This window comes from Miscanthus floridulus, chromosome 1, assembly GCF_019320115.1.
Source record: "Miscanthus floridulus cultivar M001 chromosome 1, ASM1932011v1, whole genome shotgun sequence".
In the NCBI taxonomy this organism is placed as follows: domain Eukaryota; kingdom Viridiplantae; phylum Streptophyta; class Magnoliopsida; order Poales; family Poaceae; genus Miscanthus; species Miscanthus floridulus.
The window spans coordinates 40,236,312-40,253,971 of record NC_089580.1 but is presented as its reverse complement, the minus strand read 5'-3'; the positions used below and the strand labels follow the sequence as shown (position 1 = coordinate 40,253,971).

The following is a 17,660-nucleotide window of genomic DNA, read 5'->3' as shown; positions in this document are numbered from 1 at the left end:
AGAAATCTTGTAAGAAAAGATAGTTTATAAGGTTACCTAAAGGCTGTATTTCCTGAGGAGTTTTTTTATACCGTTACTAAAATGTAGATCTTTGTAGTTCAGTTCTAGTTAAAATTAACCAAGTTTATAAAAAATACCAACATCTGCGGTTATCAAATTTTCACTCAAAGGAAATATATTTTGATAGTCCATTCATTTGATATTTGTTCTGAATATTAATATATTTTAAAACACCCTAAGGTTAGAATTGTGGGATGCATATTTCATAAAAGTACCGACTCTTCTATCTTTCAATAATCATAAGAGTACGACCGCTAAAACACATATAGAAAATCAATTCGTCTCTCTTTCTTTGTGTGCAAGATCCTATGATGTAATCCAGTTGTCCATTAGTGTAATGTGTATTTTGGATAGAAAAAAATCATACTATACAACCTCTGATCATTAATTAGTTAAATCTATATCTATCTATCTATCTATCTCTATATCTTTTATAAACATAAACCCTATTATCTTTCTATCTCAGCATACAAGTCATCCACGTCATCTTCCACTAAATATCAACATAATTTCCCACTAAATGCCACACCATCCCCACTAACTTTCAACATCTTTCTATATCAGCATGCAAGTCATCAACGCCATCTCCCACTAACCATCTATATTTTTTTTGCTAAATATCATGTTGTCCCACTAATTTTCAACATCTTAATGCATCCAATCCACGTCACGTCCACTAAGTGTAATTACTATTTTTTAATATATAAGAAATATACAAGATAACAAGACATCCATATTTGCTAGTTGTTCCATCATCTTATAATTCTATCTAATTCTATTAGCTTTTTATTATATTCTTTCATTGCCCTACCTAATTTTGATAAGAACTGATGCAAGAACATGGAGGTCTAACTTATACATGCAATAGCTTTATCTTTTAAAAAGTCATGCAACAACACGCAGGGTATCTTTCTAGTTATATGTATGTTCCATGTACAATAGATATTAGATAGGATGTTGTTTTTGTAAAAAATAATAATATGATGGAAGAGAAATCATTTTGTTAAAATTTACTTTTAGTGACTTTCACATTCTAAAATATGCCTTACATTGCTTGATGGAAGAAAAGAATACTAAGAACTATTGAACAGGTAAGTTTTCTAATTAGAAACCGAGGATCTCTTACTTCTGAATCCATAGTTCAAGATCTTGCATTTCATTAGGCTATGGCATAAATAAAATCTCTGCCACCCGATTGGGCGGTCACCACATCGTGTGCCTAACATGCCTTCATCATGAGGGGCTTCCAGCCACTTGCAGCGAGTTATAGATAAGCCATGACTCACCCTATGCCTCATACCTTAATTGTCCTTGATGTCATTTGATGTCTCATACACTTTCATCTTCCAATCAACCACACAAAAGAACATGCATTGGCAAGAGGTGGACCCCATAGAAGAAAGCATTGTGAACACAAGTACTAATGTAACTTTTAATCAACTTTCTCACACTTAGTCAGGATCTACGCGAAGGACATAGAGGTGATCGAGGGTCAATGGGCGGGGTGGGTGAAAGGCCATTTGAATTTTGGTAATTAATAGCAATATTTGTTGATGGGTCCACAGAAACACCTTTTGTGCATGGTAGGAGCTAACGCAAATCTACTGGCGATATTTATTGAGGAGGGCTAACCATGGTTTTCTATCCCACCTTTCGATTCAGATCCTAGTCAGGGGGGTGGACAATGAAACCTTGCCCCCCACATTTACTACATTTCTTTGTTGAGTAGTTGTTTTTAACATTGGAGCTACCATTGGAAAGCTCTATTGTGCATGGGTGAAAGGATTTACATGGATAGAGAGGGTGGATAGTCTAATTAATAGGGTGTTTAGTTTGTGAAATGAGGTAGTCCATCATCACCCCACTCCTTAATATTTTGTTTTGTTTGTCGAATGGAATGAGCTGATGCATCACTACCTCATTCTTCATATGCTTATAGTTAGTACTTCTATGAGGAATGAAGGCACTCAGCTAAATTTAAGGAATAAACTCAAGATGCATCACCTCATCTAGAATATATTGATTCTCTAAACCAAACACTCTAAAAATTCTTAAACATAAACTAGGCAAAGAGGTTAGACACAAATGTGGCCTAATAAAGCTACCACTAGCTAATGTCTTTGCAAGACTAGGGTGATCTACACATGTACAATCTAGTATCAAGATATGAATTGCACTATGTCACTATAATTGTAAAGGCTAACTAGGTTTGCTTCATATGATGACAAGTCTAATATGTCTACACTATGAATTGAAAGAGCACAATGTAAAGCAAGAGTAATGGTCGAATGAAGTACCACACACAAGAAAAGACACAAGATATATCCATATGGTTCGGTGAGTTGTCAGTCACCTACGACCATGTTGAGGTCAGTCCAAGGATCACCACTCCTTTTTATCGAATCACCCGTGGTTCGGTGAATTTTTGTCAAACCTTTACAAATGGCTAACTACAATTGTTTTCCCATGGGATGACCAACATCTTTAGCACCGAGTTAGTATTTTCAAACATTTTGTCAAATGTTCTCACAAGGCCACTCGATCCTAATGCATATGCAATGTTATCTCACCAAGTGACACTATATAATCACATTAGCAACCGATTCGCCCTCTTTATAGTATGATTATCAATTCTAACAACCCTGTCGTTTCATTTCTCTAATCACCTCTTAGGGCCGATGAAAAACAAAGGCCTATATTGGTATATTATACCTTTTACCTTGGACTTGTTTTTCATCCTTTCCACTTCTTAGCATCCATCACTTCCATTTCTTCACTTGTTGAGCTCTTGCATCACAAGCTTCATGCCATATCCTCTTCACGGGCTCATGTAATTTAACCTTGGTTCATGGACTAAGCTTTATACTTTTCATTTTATATATGAAACCCAACGTTCAAAATCGTGGGCTATAGAATTTAGCGGGAGGCTGGGCAAAATGCTATAGCCGCTATAGCGCCGCTATATGCAATGGCGGTGTACAGGAAATCAGCAAAATATATGCCAAAACACGAGTAATTTGAATGATTTTTTTCAGTTGATATTTCATACACATTGTCAAGCATGAGCACAGGCAGCATAAGCATAAGAAAAACATAAGGATAAGACGACTTTTGGCCACCTACTGTTGGCACACTTTGATCTGGACTTCGATTGCTTTCGCTTGGGTCAGACATTGTTGTTGGCCGCCTTCTTGCCGGTGCAGATGCTTGTTGCCGGTATCAGGTGAGTCTGTTGCCCGTCGCAGCCACCGTCGTCCAATTGAATCAGCCGTCGGCGGCCACACTCGTGGTTGGAATGGTGCCGTCTAGGGTTCTAGCTGCCCGGTGATGGTTTTGTATGCCTATGGGGGCCAATAGTTGGCTGGACAGTGTCGGCAATCGACCGTGCTTTAGTTTTTGGCCCACAGCTACGAACTAGGGAATAGCGCCACTACACGCTACGTTACGCTATTCCGTTTAGCAACGCTATTGCACGCTATAGCGGTGATAGTGGAGATAGCGCAAATATGTGCAATATCGTCACGACAGCTGCTTCTGGCCGCTATAGCACACTATTTTTTACATTGATGAAATCATTAGTTCACAAATATTGTTATTTAACCATCAGAACTCATAGACATTTCAATCGCTTCCTTTTTAGTAATTGATAATAACATGCAAAGAATACTAAGAACTATTGAATTGGTACCTTTTCTAACCAGAAACCGACAGCATTAAGGGTATATTTGGTGATAGGTATATTTGGTTATCACCGTAGATGGCAACACTGAATCTTTAGCACGTCACAACTTTTTTCTGATTTTGATTGCACCTCAAGAGAGCCAAAAGAAAGCACCGTGTCAGCTCTATGTGTTTTTCAATATTTACTTGCCAAAAGTTTGGTGCTGCATTTCCTCATACTATCTTTGGTGAGCTGCAAGCTTGCAAACATGCATGTTTAGCGACGACAAGAAAATTATCATCGATTAGAATACTACAATCACATATAAATTTTTTAACTTTGAAGTTTTTGTTGTTGTGATGCTACCTAACAGCAAGGCCATATTTGCTGCAAAGAATATGGCATACAAAGCACTAAAAAGTGAAGGGACATATTTGTTGCAACATACACAGTGTAGAAAACACTAAGATTATGTTTAGAATGTAAGAATTTTGCAAAACTAAGATCGTATCCAAGAGCCTCTCTATATACTTTCTAATTGATAGTGATAAAAATTTTGACGAACAAATATCCTTCAACAACTTCTTTAACTACATCTCTAAATATAACCATTCTCTATTCCAAATTTCTCACTGGCTAAAAATGAAGAGCGAGCTAACTCTTTAGACTGAGAGAATAATTTTTATTTAAATGATTCTCCACATGATAATTTAAAGAGTGAGTTTAAAAGAGACTCATGCTCTAATACAAAATTTTCAAAAAGAAGTGCAGGATTAAAAAATACGTGTTTTTTTTAATAAAAAAGCGTGTTCTAAACATGGCCTAAAGAAAACCCTGCAAGTGCAAATGCCAAATGTGCAACCTGGCCGGCCCGCAGTCCCCACCAGAAAGCCCACTCGAGGAGCATAGCAGCGGGTGGACTCGGCACCGGCAGGCCGTCGGGACCGCGATGATGGCCGCCGCATGGCCTCTCTCCGCCGTCGCCGGCCTTCTCCCGGCCTCCCTCTCGCTGACCCTCCTCCTCGCCACCCTCGTACCGCCCTCCCCTTTGCCCCCCAAACCCTGCTCCTCCGTCCCTGCTTCCTCCTCGCCGCGGCGCTCACGCCATCTCTCCGTGTTTTGCGCAGGTGTCCATCCTGGTGCTGGGCGCAGCGGCCGTCTTCTTCGAGCACATCCGCAAGATCGGATGCATGCACTCGTAAGTCAGCTTCCGTGTTCCCGTCTCATCCTCTTCGTTTCCCCCGCGATCTGCTTGCCGTGTTGACTGCTGCGATGTTCTGGATCTCGGCCGCAGGCTGGAGAGGTCCGCCGTCTCGGACGCCTTCTTCGAGGACCCCAACTCGCTCAAGAAGGTAGTGTACTGATTGCTCTTGCAGTGTTCGTCCCGTGCTGTGGCATGGTGTGCACGCTAGGTGTTTGCTGATTTGCTTGTCTGAACTGACTGTTATATAGGTTCCCTGTCCGTCGGTTTTTGATCCTCCTGAGAAATATATTTCGTTGATAGTTCCTGCCTACAACGAGGAGCATCGACTCCCCGAGGCTCTTACAGAAACACTCAAGTAAGGCATTTGCTACTCCAGCTCAATGCTATATTTATCTTTGAACTTTGACCTGTGCCTTGAAATCTATACTGGTAATTTCCTTAGCAGCTAGTGGTTAATTGCTATATTGATTGCTTTGTTGTTTCCTCTCTATAATAGCTACTTGAAGCGGCGATCAACTGCTGACAAGTCCTTTTCCTACGAGGTATGTGGAAATCTAGCTTGTATTTCGCAATTTGCAATCCCCTTTGCAGCTTGCAGGGCGCAGGCAAACTATGAGCATTTTAGTGCAGAGCCTTTTGTTTATTGAAACCTGTATTAACCTAGCTAATTTCGGAATTTAACCAATTCTGTCAAGGTCTTGATTGTTGATGATGGTAGCACTGACCGGACCTCTAAAGTCGCTTTCGGTTTTGTAAAGCAACACAAGATTGATAATGTTAGAGTTCTTCTACTTGGGAGAAATCATGGGAAAGGTGAAGCAGTCCGAAAAGTGAGTGTTGAAGTCCCTGGATATACCTTAGGGCTTAGGTTTCAAATTTAAACTAATTGGTGCTTTCCTTTTTTTTTGTGGAAGCATGGTCTAATAGGGAATGCTACATTCACGTGGTGAACTATTACTCATGCTTGATGCTGATGGTGCAACTAAAGTGACTGATTTGGAAAAGCTTGAAGCTCAGGTCTGTCTCCGTCATAAGATAAATCAAACATCAAGTTTTGGAAGTTAATTTGGTTGGTATTGAATTAGTTTTTTTTTGGAACTTCTCTTTTTCACACTTAGGTTCATGCATTGGCTAAGAAAGCTAAGTCTAGCCCAGGAACATCTACTAGTTCATCTCATAATCTATCTGATGTTGAAATTGCTGTTTTTGGTTCCCGAGCTCATCTAGAGAAGCAGGCTCTTGCAACAGTAATTCTCTTTACTGCTCACTACCCTCAGTCTTTTGGTTTTCTACTAAGTTTTCACCTTGTATTTTGCTCATTCTTATCCTGCTTTATTGCAGAGGAAATGGTATAGAAACTTTCTTATGAAAGGTTTCCATTTGGTAGTTTTGTTGACTGCTGGTCCTGGATTAAAGATACACAGGTATTCTGTTTCAACCATATAAGTTCTTGTAATAAACAAGCGCCACTGACACTACATGTGTTTTTTTAATGACAATGTTCACGGTCTCATTTGTTGTTACCAATTCCAGTGTGGGTTTAAGATGTTCACACGAGCAGCTGCAAGGAAGCTTTTCACAAATATCAGATTGAAGAGGTATTCTTTTCTGCTCTCTTCTATCTTCTTTGAAGTCCAGTGATGCTTTTTACCAAATCTGCTTTCTACGCAACGTAGTATGGATGGTTATTACAACTTGCCTTTCTTTGCATGGGCAGGTGGTGTTTTGATGTTGAGCTTGTATACCTGTGCAAGCGCCTGAGGATCCCAATGATAGAAGTATCTGTTAACTGGACCGAGATACCTGGATCCAAAGTCCGCATGACAAGCATCATGCACATGGTATTCGAGCTCCTGCTGATCAAAGTAGGTTATGAACTGGGGATATGGAAAATCTACTCGTAGATCCTGACATCCTATGCTGACTAGTTTCTGCAGCTTAGTTTATCATCACTGTAACCTATACAGAACTTGTTCATCGCTGGCAAATCCATTTGGAGGCATACTTCCGAGATTTTCAAATCAAGAGAATCAATTCACATGTACCCTAGTGTTTGATCATAGTGATGTTGACAGATATAGGCCAAATTTGTTGTCCCAGTTGTCGAACTCTTCTTTTACTGATTTGTTATACAAGAACTCAAATTGTGTCTGGCCTTGATTATCACAGAAGAGGGCTAAACTTGTTACTACTAGCTTTGGGTCCTTTGGTAGATGCAATGCAGAACTGAATCTGCAATCCTGATTTGATTCTGATGACGCGACCTTGACAAGCAAGAAGCATCCATGAAACTCTAGCAGCGGCTGATTTTCTGCAATCCTGATTTGGTTTTCTGCAATCCACGACTGTAGCAGCGGCTGATTTTCTGCAATCCATGACTGTAGCAGAACTGAATCTGCAATCCTGATTTGGTTTTCACAGCAGCAGCGGCTGCCGCTGCTGGCCATGCATGTCACAAAAACTGTAGCAACACTGATTTTCTGCAGCTGCATGGCTGTCCATGATCTTTTTTCAAACTTTATATCTGTCAAAAAAATCTTTCATCAAACTTTTCAGACATCGGAGTCGCTTTCGATAGGGGGTTGCTTCCACTTGCCAGTTGCCAATGCGCATTGTAGCAATCACATCCATCAGCAATGCAGCTTATGAAATGGCGCAGGGGCGGGGCGAATGATCAAAAGTTTTAAACCAACTTTCGGATGTGCTCGTATGGGTAGGATTTGCGGAGGTGTGGTCGTAAAGGTGAGTTTTCGTGTTGGTTGTGGGCGTCAACGTACTGTATAATTAAAAAAAAGGTTCAAAACCACACTGCCCCTGCCCCGCGCCTGGAGGACGTGCGCTCGGCCAAATGCCGCCGCCGCTTCCATCGCACGTTCTGTCGCATCCGCGCCGACGCTTCTCCACCGCACCGGCCTGGCGCTACCCGCCGTCTGCGGCGCGGGCCGCGGAGCAGCACTGCCTCCGCCTTCTAGAGCGCTCCTCCGCGCCGGCCGCCGTGCTGCAGTCCCTCGCCTTCGTCCTCAAGTCAGGCCTCCACGCCAACCCGCTCGTCCTCACCAGGCTCTTTGCGGCCTCCGCCTCCGCGGCGCCTGCGCTGCTCGAGCCCCTCGTCGCCGCGCTCCTCGGGCCCTCCGTCCCCATCGACGCGTTCCTCGTCAACACTCTCATCCGCGCGCACGCTGCCTCCCCGCTCGCTTCCGCCCGCCTCCGCGCCGCCGCCTTCTTTCCGCTCATGCTCCGCAGCTCCGTGTTGCCGAACAAATTCACCTTCCCGTTCCTCCTCAAGGCGTGCGCCGCGCTCCCGGGCTCCCCGGGCGTTGGGCTCCAGTCCCACGCCGCGGCTCTCAAGTTCGGGTTCGCCACCGACCAGTATGTTTCCAATACTCTCATACACATGTACTCCTGCTTCGGCGGTGAGTTCCTCGGGGACGCGCGGAATGTGTTCGACAGAATGGCCAAATCGAGTGCGGTTACTTGGAGCGCGATGATCGGCGGGTATGTGCGTGGGGGGCTGTCGAGTGACGCAGTTGGGCTGTTCAGGGAGATGCAGGCCAGCGGGGTGTGGCCAGATGAGGTCACAGTGATTGGTGTTCTAGCAGCAGCAGCAGATTTGGGAGCACTCGAGCTTGCTCGGTGGGTTGGGCGCTTCATGGAGAGGGAGGGGATTGGGAAATCTGTGACGCTGTGCAATGCGCTGATAGACACGCTCGCCAAGTGCGGTGACGTAGATGGGGCTGTGGCAGTGTTCCAAGGGATGGAGGAGCGGACTGTTGTGTCTTGGACCTCAGTGATTGATGCACTTGCAATGGAGGGTCGTGGGAAGGAGGCTGTGGCGGTGTTCGAGGAGATGAAGACTGCTGGCGTGCGGCCTGATGATGTTGCGTTCATCGGGGTGCTCACTGCGTGTAGCCATGCTGGAATGGTTGATGAAGGTTATGGCTACTTTGATTCAATGAAGATGGAATATGGCATTGATCCTAAGATCGAGCATTATGGCTGCATGGTTGACATGTTTGGTCGTGCTGGCATGGTCGAGCGAGCAATGGAATTTGTTCATATGATGCCCATGAAACCAAACCCAATAATATGGCGGACACTTGTTGCTGCATGCCGTGCCCATGGCAGGCTTGAGCTTGGTGAAAGCATCACCAGGAATCTTCTAAACGAGTACCCGGCTCATGAGGCCAACTATGTTATGCTCTCCAATGTCTACGCGCTGACACAGAGGTGGGAGGAGAAATCAGAGATTAGGAGAGAGATGAGCAAGAGAGGAATAAAAAAGGTGCCAGGTTGCAGCCTTGTTGAGCTTGATGGGGAGGTTCATGAATTCATAGCTGGAGATGAGTCGCACCCACAGTGGAAAGAGATATACCTGATGGTCGAGGAGATGGCAAGAGAGCTAAGGCGTGTTGGGCACATCTCAGCTACATCAGAGGTTCTCCTTGACCTTGATGAGGAGGATAAGGAGGGTGCACTTCAGTGGCACAGCGAGAAGCTGGCGATTGCATTTATGCTACTGAGGACTCCTCCTGGTACACAGCTCCGTGTGGTTAAGAATCTCCGGGTATGCTCGGATTGTCATGCAGCAATAAAGTGCATTTCACTGGTTTATAAGCGGGAGATCATAGTGCGTGATCGCAGCCGATTCCATCGCTTCAAGAATGGCTGCTGCTCGTGCAACGATTTCTGGTAATGCAATTGTTTTTCACCAGGTTATCCTGTTTCTGACTGTCCATTAACTAGGGCATCACAGAAGATGATGGTAATGATAATTTATTTCAAGGGAGCTTCTGCAGATCTTTCAAGGTTCGTCCATTCATTTGAAATATGAAAGCTTTCAATAGCCAATAGTTTTGATGCTTGTTCAAGGATATTGGAAGCTGTGTTGAAGTGCATACCTTTTATTTTTTAGAAATTTCATTTTGCATAACTGAGTCTTACTGATACACATTAATGAAGATCACTTGTAGGAGCATATTGTATGTGCAACTATACGTTTCTCAATTTGCTCTATGATCTTTGTCTTCACTGCTCTAAACCTTTCCTCAACATCTCATTCTCCATTTCTTCGCTCTTCCTTGCTGATAAATAGATGTTTCTCCAAATTTCTTATCTTTCTTGTCTCATGGTTTTACTGGCTTCTGCCAATTCCCTGGTCCTTTCCATGCCTCTTGCTTTCCATTAGCTCTTCACTGGGGTAGGCAGAGGGGGAGGCATAGGCCGAGGCAACTAGTAAGTCCATCTCACCAACCTCATGATTTGAGGTCACATTTGTACCTGTGCGCTGCACTCTCCTTTGTTGACGTCCAGTATGCATCGAAGAGAGAAAATTTCTTCCACTGTATAGGAGCTTTCTTTTTGAGACTCAACTTTACAGAACACATTTGACATCCAGTGTGCCCTGGGCCTTCTGCTTTGATCTCTTATGGCTCTCTGCCAAAACCTCCTGCTCAACCAATCTTTATCAGATGATAGATCATCTGACCTCTCAGTATACTGTGCAACTTCTCCACATCTTTGTAGATTGAGAATAGTCAGGGGCAGACCCAGGGCCCAGCGACCCTGGGCCCTTGCCCGGGCTCCTCTCCTGTTAATCTCTTAGGGCCCCGTACATGGCCCATTTGCTGAGGATGCTTATCTGGGGCTGGGAGCGGCATACCAGGGGATCACAGTTGCATCGCCCGGGCTCCTCTGTCTTCCTGGGTCTGCTACTGAGAATAGTACCTTGTAACATTGTGGATGCACCTCACCACATCTGACAGCACAAGACTACTGAAGCAGAAGGTATTAGATGTGCTGCTTAACTGCTGCCTCCTGCTCATAGCAGATTTATGGGATTCTTCTGTGCAACCAGCCAACCACTATCATACTGTAGGATCTTGATGAGCAGCATCATCTCCCGGCTTGTCAACTGCTGGTTGCTTGATTAACTTCTTCATCTCCATAGAGAACAAGCTTGTTATTAGGTATTCAATCCTGAAGTAGAAGTAGAAGCAGCATTTACCACTAATAGCTGAAAGTAATCATTCAAAGTTATTAACAGCCTGAGTTGTTTATGTTGGACCTCTAATTATGACTACAAGAGGTTATATTGCATTTAAAATTTATAAAGCAATTGAGTTGAAATAGAAACATAATGAGAATTTCCAGGAGAAACAAGTGGAATATCTCAGCTGGCACAGCATGAGAATATCATTTGTTTCATTGTTTGTATTGTCTGTTGCCTGTTGGCCAGTGCAAAAGGATGTCAAAAGTAGATTTGTATTGTCTTATAGACTTACTGTTGGTATGCCTAGAGTTCAGATCATCTGGTCTGTTGTAGTCGGGACATTTAACGTTTTGTCATACATAGGTAAATCAAATATTCCTGAGCTATTGTTGCATCGCCTTTCCCCAATGCCAAGCAACAGAGTCCCATTTCAAGCGTTGAGTATTAGGGAACAGAATTTGTGAAAGGGGCACTTATACTGGTGTCAACTATATCACTTGAAGGAAATTTCCAATGAAATAGATTTTTCGTGATGCATCCACACTGCAGGATGTTGCCAACATGTGCTAGGGAAAAAAGGACTTGGTGAAGGCGGTCACTGGTTAGAAATGAAATGGTAGGAGAATTACACTTATGTCATAAATATTTTGAAAACTGGGGGAGGCACGGCGTTGTGGATTGAGCTTAATGGTACATATGAGCTCACTTCATTGGAAGATAGACTTTGGTGGCAACAAGTTCCTGCCTGGAGTTTACTGCACCTTGGTTTGGCTTAATATGGGAAAGGATCAAAGTTACTTGGGCAGACGGAATGAAATCAAACCTGTTGAAATCTACCAAGTCCCCAGCTGACATCTTAGGATGGGTCGTCCATGGTCTGCCATGGGAAGTCAGAGCTGCTGGCTGCTTTGCAACCATACTCGGCAACGATGACTCATGGTAGTGTGTACTCTACCGCGTTGCGTGGGTGGATTAGTCTTTCTTGGTGTTTGGCGCCACGCTTGGCTACCTTTGCTTGTACATAAACTTTATTCGTCTTAATTGAAAGGCAGAGCTCCTGCCATTGTTTCAAAAAATCTACCAAGTCCCCAGCTAAGCTCTAGATGATGGTATGAAGAAAGCTGCAAAGCTCATCTCATCCAAGATTTGGCTTCCATTGCCTTTTTGCCTCACTACCTCTGAGGACGTATTTGTAAGATGTGCGTGTCAGTACATATTTATCATCAATTTGCACTGATCCATTTATGGTGATGGTGCCAGGGTTTAATCCTGGATCGGAAGCTTGTTCCAAGAATACTTCCACGGTAATGCAGGTGCTGATTCAGTGGAGCCATGGATGGCGACATGGGAGGATGTGGCTGATGTGAGAAAATGCTTTCCACAAGCTCCAGCTGTGGGACAAGGTGGAGATCAAGCTCACAAGCGGACCATTGTGTTTACGGAAGAGAAGACTGAAGAAGGTCATGTCTGGTGCTAACGATTTTTATCAGGGTGTCAGCGATGATAAGCTCAGAGGTTCGCATAGTTGGTGTCACCCTTGGGTAGTCCGGCAGAAGGATACAGTCTTATGATATGTATAGGATTAAAAAAAAGCTGCCGTTCATTGTTGTAGAGTCACTTCGCATCCGCAATAGGTTTGCTGTAAACTTTGTTACTACATGAGGAAATAAACAAATCGAAACGAGGTCAGCAACAACTCCCCCCTGGAGAGCAGCAAGTTTGGAAACATCGGGAGGACCAGTGTTTCCTGGGGCACAGGTCCACCAAAACGGCGAAAAACATCTCGTCCTGCGCCAACCGTTCCACCGCGCGCGCGAAACTGTAAAGCTCACCGTCTTCTCCCAGAGCACCCAATAAATTTTTCCTCTATTGTCCGAAATTTTCATATTTTTAAAATTTTGTCATTCAAATAGACGCCAAAGCCCACCCAATACTCTAACCTTAATCCATGTTTCATTTTCTATCTTCTTCTCTTCTAAGTTCAAGTTGCCACCGCCACAACACACTCTGCATGCTCCAGCCGTGTTGCTGCCCTTCTCATTGAATAAGCAATTGATAATATGTTTTATTTAGTTTTTTATGTTAAGTGGTTTAGAAATGATCTATGTGTTTTTCTGAACCAAATGAGTTATTTTTTGTCTATTTTTTTTGAAATTGTATTTCTATCGCCGATAAATTTCCGATATATCTGATATTTCAGTTTATCGGTGACCACCGAGATTTTTAAAATACCGGTAGAGAAAACCTTGGTTCAAGCATCGTTGCGAGCATCCTCGCTTCCGTTTCTGGATCCTCCGGTGCCTCAGCCTCAGATGCCAGCTGCGTGGTCTCCAACGAGGTCACCGCCTTCTTTGGTCTCTGGTCTGAATCCCACAGGGTCACCCTGTGACTGCTCTCAAACGAACACTGGGATCGCCAAGATCGCAGCGACCTCTTTATACTGACGTTGGATCGCCGGAGTTTCGTCGAGGGCAAGACATCGGGCTGACAGTCCCCCTTCGACTCCCTTTTTTGTTGTTTTCGATGCGGGTGCGCTCCTCTTGGCGAGTCGGAGTCGCTGGCCTAGCTCCGGCGAGACCTCGAGCTACATCGCCATCAGGAACTGTGTGATGTCCGGAGAGAGCCGCTCCATCTTCTCCAACGTGCCATCCAGCTTCTTCATGTCCTCATCGGTCGAGAAGAGCCTCCTCGTGGCCTCGCGCATCCGCTGCGCCATGCCAGACAGAGCGCTCCTCGTGAAATACAAGGCGCCGGTGGGGGGCTGCTGCTGGCCTGCCGTGCTCGTTGACGCCTCCTCGCCGTCCTCCATGGCTCGGGCTCGGCGCTGGAAGTCGAGGACGACCGCTCCGCCCTCCGCGGCGGCCTCCCTCAGCCTGTCGCGCCACTCCAGCAGCGAGGCGCTCCCGATGGCGTGCTTCTCCGACACCTCGACCGCGCAGCGGAGCTTGAGCACCAGCGTCTCCAGCCGCTGCAGCTTCTCGTGCGCGGCCGCCGGGCGGGACCCGGGCCGCAGCTTCCGCATCACCGTGGTGAGTGTCCTGTCGGTGATCCCGCCGATCACCGCGGACGCCATGGTACTCACCGCTTGCTCTGCCATCGCTCAAAAAACGGAACGTATTGTATTGACGCCCACACAAAACGGCGCATTTATTTAAAGAAAATAATCTGAAAGAGGAGTCACATTGCTTCTGACGCCAACATGTTTATTGTCTGTAAAACCAACTGTGCTTGTTCTCTGAATTTGCAGAAGCTCTGGTGCTTTTTTTATTATTATTATTGTATACCATGTGATTCAATTTTTCATAATTTCAATGTAGAATGAATGAATGATTGCATACAGCGTCGGTGCTTGTTTCCAGCAAGCAGGTGCAGCTTGGTGCAAAGGCTTCAACATAGCAATAAGCAAGCTGAAACTGATTTTGTGCATTGCAGTTTGATGAAGTGGTGACTGAACAGAGCAATCCGTAGGCTTGGAACAAGAACACAAAAAGACACATTTAGGACATTTACAAATATACTAGGATACAAGTATATAAGCCTAATTGCTTCTAGAGTAATACAATTAACACTCCAGCAGCTGGGTATCGCGGACTCAATATGGGGTTTCTACTGAAACTACTGAATACCTATATCCAACTAGTGGTAAGTGGTAACTATATATGAGCATCAAAAACTATCGTTCACTTGAGGCTGGCGCAAAAACAAAATTTCCATTGCCCTGCAAGTGCAACAGACCGACGAGCAATCACCATTGGAACGACCGTATGAAAAAACAGCTGGAATTGCCTTGTTCTCGAGGAGCTTGGCATCAACGAACGAAGATCCCCTCAGTATTCTCCAAGTTGTATCCATGTTTTAAAAAAAATCCCCTCTGTGTAGCAGCTCAACCTCAAATACATAGATATGGTTCTCATCGTCCTAGAATTTGTTTCCTGGGAGCTTCTGCAATTCTTGGTTTGATTTCAGTAACAGATGATTATAATGCTTACTCACGGATTTTAGGAGATGAATTGAACATAAAGGATAACTCAGAGTCTCAGACCAGTTGTGGGACCTGTCTGGACTACTGAGTCAAATTGTTCATGAATCTGAATTTAACCTTAGGACATGGCTGTTCAGGAGAACCACTGAATGTGCTGCTATTTAAACCTGGCAATGAAGGTGGCTGCCGGGTATTGTAATCCTGCTCAGTAGCAAACACTTATAAATGATGTGAACTCAATGCACAGTGTGACAAATACGAAGAACCACCTTATAGACAGGATCAGCTATCTATCAAGCACATGTTTAAAATCACAAAACTAAAAAATGGTAATAAACAAGTTTGAGGCTTAGTTTTAAGAACAATTGGTTCCCTTATTTGATGGGATTATTTCTGCGCGGCCTCGGGCGGCCGGTGATGGGAGAGGGCGCGGGCGGCGGTGGCGGTGCTCTGCTCGGGGAGGGAGATGCAAGAGAGAGGGAGAGGAAGAGAGAAACGATTGGAGCCCATACGTAAGAAAGACTTGGCGTCGAGCTCGACACCAAGATCTACGGCGCCGAGCTTGGCACTAGGGACGCTGACACCGAGACGTGTTAGCTAAGGGTCCAGATTCCAAAATCTTTCCTCTAAGGGCATATTTGTGAAAAAATTTCAAAAAAAGAGCTAAAAAACAAAAAATTCAGCCATGGCAGCCTCATTGACTAGGAACTCAATCTTGTGCAGAAGAATCTCGTCAGAGATTCCTAATATACCTGGCATCTTGCACACTGCAATGGAAGCCTCAGACTCAGAACAGCCCAGAGTCCTCTTAATGAACTCAAGCTTGGAAGCTTGCTTCTCTTTGAACATACCAGAAACGACAGACACTGTGTGCTTAAACATCCGCGAAGTAGGAGGTACCCCAATTTCTTTTGCCCGCAGCAAAAACTCCTTCACGCGTTCTGGATTGAAGGTAAGCACCCACGGGCTGTTGGAACATAGCTGAGCAATATCTGGAACACCCCACTGACGCAACAAAGCAATATTAGGCTCGATTAACCTCTCAAGGCTCGCCTTGAGGAGGCTTTGGTTCCTGCTTGCGGCCACCAGGACCTGCTCAAACGAACCGTAGAAGGAGATGAAGAACTCGAGCCTGGCAACGACGTCGCCTTTGCGGAGAGGGCGTGAGGCGACCAGGAGGAAGCGAGCTATTTGGGGAGCGGAAAGACCGACGCGGTTGCGGAGAGCAAGAAGGTGGGGGGCGATGTTGTCCACCTTAGCACGGAGGAGCAGTGGGTCCGCCGAGACGACAGCGGTGACGTCGGCGCAGGAGAGGCCGGCGTCGGAGAGCAGAGCGATGATGGCATCGGAATTGGAGGCAGAGATGGAGCAGGTGCGTGAGATCTCTTCCTTGCCCGATGCCCTCGATAACTCGCGAAACGTCTTCTTGGACACCTAGCTTGCTTGGGCTAGGGCGAGGCCGCAGGACGCGATGAGGTAGTCCTCGAAGGAGAAGGGCACGGGAAAGGCGGAGGCAGAGGTGGAAGTGGAGAGGAGGCGGTACACGTGGGGGCTGATGGGGGAGGGTAGCGGGGATGCAGCGTGCAGCTGAGGGAGGAGGCAATTTTGGAGGCACAGCATCGCCACGGCTGAGGGGCGGCGGCGCGGGCGGTAGGTGAGAGTCAGAGAGAAAGCAGCAGAAGGGACGCGCCCAAAAATCTTCCCGTCCGAACGTTCGGACGGGAGACGCGCGCCCATGATTCCCGTGCACGATGCCGCGCTTCTTCTACAGCATCGCGCCGACGCGATGGCCCGTTAGGAAGCGCGGCCCGGTCGGAAGGAAAGACCACGCGTCCGTTGCTTATACGTACGATGGCTGGACGTGATTCTCCTGCGAGCACGTAGGCAGTTACGTGCGTTTCCTTTCTTATTATATTTCTTTTTTCCTTTTTTCTTTTCCTTGGTTTTTCTTTCAGTTTTCTCTTTTTATATTTTTGTTTATTTCTTATTTTCTTTCTAATTATGTTTTTTCTTTGTTTCATGTTTTTTATTTTTTTATCTTTCTTTATTTTTTATTTTTCTTTCTTTTTTCTTATCCTTCTTTTTCGTGCTTAGATTTTTTTTTTATTTTTGTTTTTGTGAATTATTATTATTATTCTTTCTTTTCCTTTTTGTCTTTATTCTTTTTTTCTTTTCTTTTCTTTTTTTTCTTCTATTCTATGTAGATGGCGTCTTTTTTTATTTTTTTTCTTAACTCTTGGCTGTTACGTTAGTTTCTTTTTTTATTTCTTATATTTCATTTTTCTTTTTCTTTTTCTTTTCTTTTTTCCTTTTTCTTATTATTTTTTTTGATGTTCGCGTGCTGTAGGTGTGGCGATCCATTTTTCTATTTTCTTTTCTTTTTTTCTTTTGATTTCTTTTTATTTTTTTTCTTTGTTTCTTTTCTAATTATGTTTTCTTTAATTCATGTTTTTATTTTTAAATCTTTCTTTATTTTTTATTTTTCTTTTTTTCTTGTCGTGCATCATTCGTTTTTTTATTTTTTTATCTTTTATGTCTTTATTATTATTTTCATTTTTAATTTTTTATATACTTTTACCTTTCATTTATTTATTTTTCTTTTCTTTTCTTATTATTTTTTATGATGTTCTACGTTGTTTTTTATGTTTATGTAGTATACACGTAATGTTCTATGTTTTTTATGTGTCACGTGTTATACATGTGATGTTCTGTGATGTTTTTTTATGTTCTCATGGTACACATGTGATGTTTTGTGGTGTTTTTT

The 17,660-nt window shown here is 44.2% G+C and overlaps 3 protein-coding genes across 8 annotated transcripts; 2 read left to right on the top strand and 1 right to left on the bottom strand.

Annotated features, from left to right (window-relative positions):
• The first annotated feature begins 4,600 nt into the window (after positions 1-4,600).
• Positions 4,601-7,076, top strand: LOC136480167 (uncharacterized). Of its 2 annotated transcripts, none has more exons than XM_066477802.1 (11): positions 4,601-4,754; positions 4,849-4,919; positions 5,016-5,073; positions 5,174-5,280; positions 5,422-5,467; positions 5,621-5,755; positions 5,853-5,942; positions 6,044-6,172; positions 6,267-6,341; positions 6,450-6,523; positions 6,643-7,076. In XM_066477802.1, the coding sequence occupies exons 1-11, from the start codon at positions 4,671-4,673 to the stop codon at positions 6,827-6,829; spliced, it is 1,056 nt and encodes a 351-aa protein (XP_066333899.1). In that variant the 5' UTR covers positions 4,601-4,670; the 3' UTR covers positions 6,830-7,076. The 2 variants fall into 2 exon arrangements, with proteins under 2 accessions (XP_066333899.1, XP_066333893.1); XM_066477796.1 differs by having other exon boundaries at positions 6,267-6,349; positions 6,459-6,523; positions 6,643-6,778.
• Positions 7,077-7,770: 694 nt separating this feature from the next.
• On the top strand, positions 7,771-12,580 carry LOC136480138 (pentatricopeptide repeat-containing protein At4g21065-like). 5 transcript variants are annotated; one of them, XM_066477790.1, is made up of 3 exons: positions 7,771-9,489; positions 9,679-9,731; positions 12,175-12,580. In XM_066477790.1, the coding sequence occupies exons 1-3, from the start codon at positions 7,774-7,776 to the stop codon at positions 12,179-12,181; spliced, it is 1,776 nt and encodes a 591-aa protein (XP_066333887.1). In that variant the 5' UTR covers positions 7,771-7,773; the 3' UTR covers positions 12,182-12,580. The 5 variants fall into 5 exon arrangements, with proteins under 5 accessions (XP_066333887.1, XP_066333875.1, XP_066333878.1 ...); XM_066477778.1 differs by adding an exon at positions 11,464-12,113 and having other exon boundaries at positions 7,771-9,731; XM_066477781.1 differs by adding an exon at positions 11,278-12,113 and having other exon boundaries at positions 7,771-9,731.
• Positions 12,581-15,559: 2,979 nt separating this feature from the next.
• On the bottom strand, positions 15,560-16,633 carry LOC136455165 (uncharacterized). The gene is made up of 2 exons (XM_066455306.1): positions 16,340-16,633; positions 15,560-16,285 (listed from the first exon to the last, which is right to left on the bottom strand). Exons 1-2 carry the CDS (start codon positions 16,631-16,633, stop codon positions 15,560-15,562), a joined length of 1,020 nt encoding a protein of 339 aa, XP_066311403.1.
• Between the last annotated feature and the right edge of the window lie 1,027 nt (positions 16,634-17,660).

Bases quoted from the DNA above. Each gene is read 5' to 3' on its own strand.
- LOC136480138 (XM_066477788.1), top strand. From the start codon at position 7,774: ATGCCGCCGCCGCTTCCATCGCACGTTCTGTCGCATCCGCGCCGACGC.
- LOC136455165 (XM_066455306.1), bottom strand. From the start codon at position 16,633: ATGGGCGCGCGTCTCCCGTCCGAACGTTCGGACGGGAAGATTTTTGGG. The intron at 16,286-16,339 runs GCAAGCTAGGTG...GCATCGGGCAAG, and splicing joins GCGGCCTCGCCCTAGCCCAA to GAAGAGATCTCACGCACCTG.
- LOC136480167 (XM_066477802.1), top strand. From the start codon at position 4,671: ATGATGGCCGCCGCATGGCCTCTCTCCGCCGTCGCCGGCCTTCTCCCG. The intron at 4,920-5,015 runs GTAAGTCAGCTT...TCTCGGCCGCAG, and splicing joins AAGATCGGATGCATGCACTC to GCTGGAGAGGTCCGCCGTCT. The intron at 5,468-5,620 runs GTATGTGGAAAT...AATTCTGTCAAG, and splicing joins ACAAGTCCTTTTCCTACGAG to GTCTTGATTGTTGATGATGG.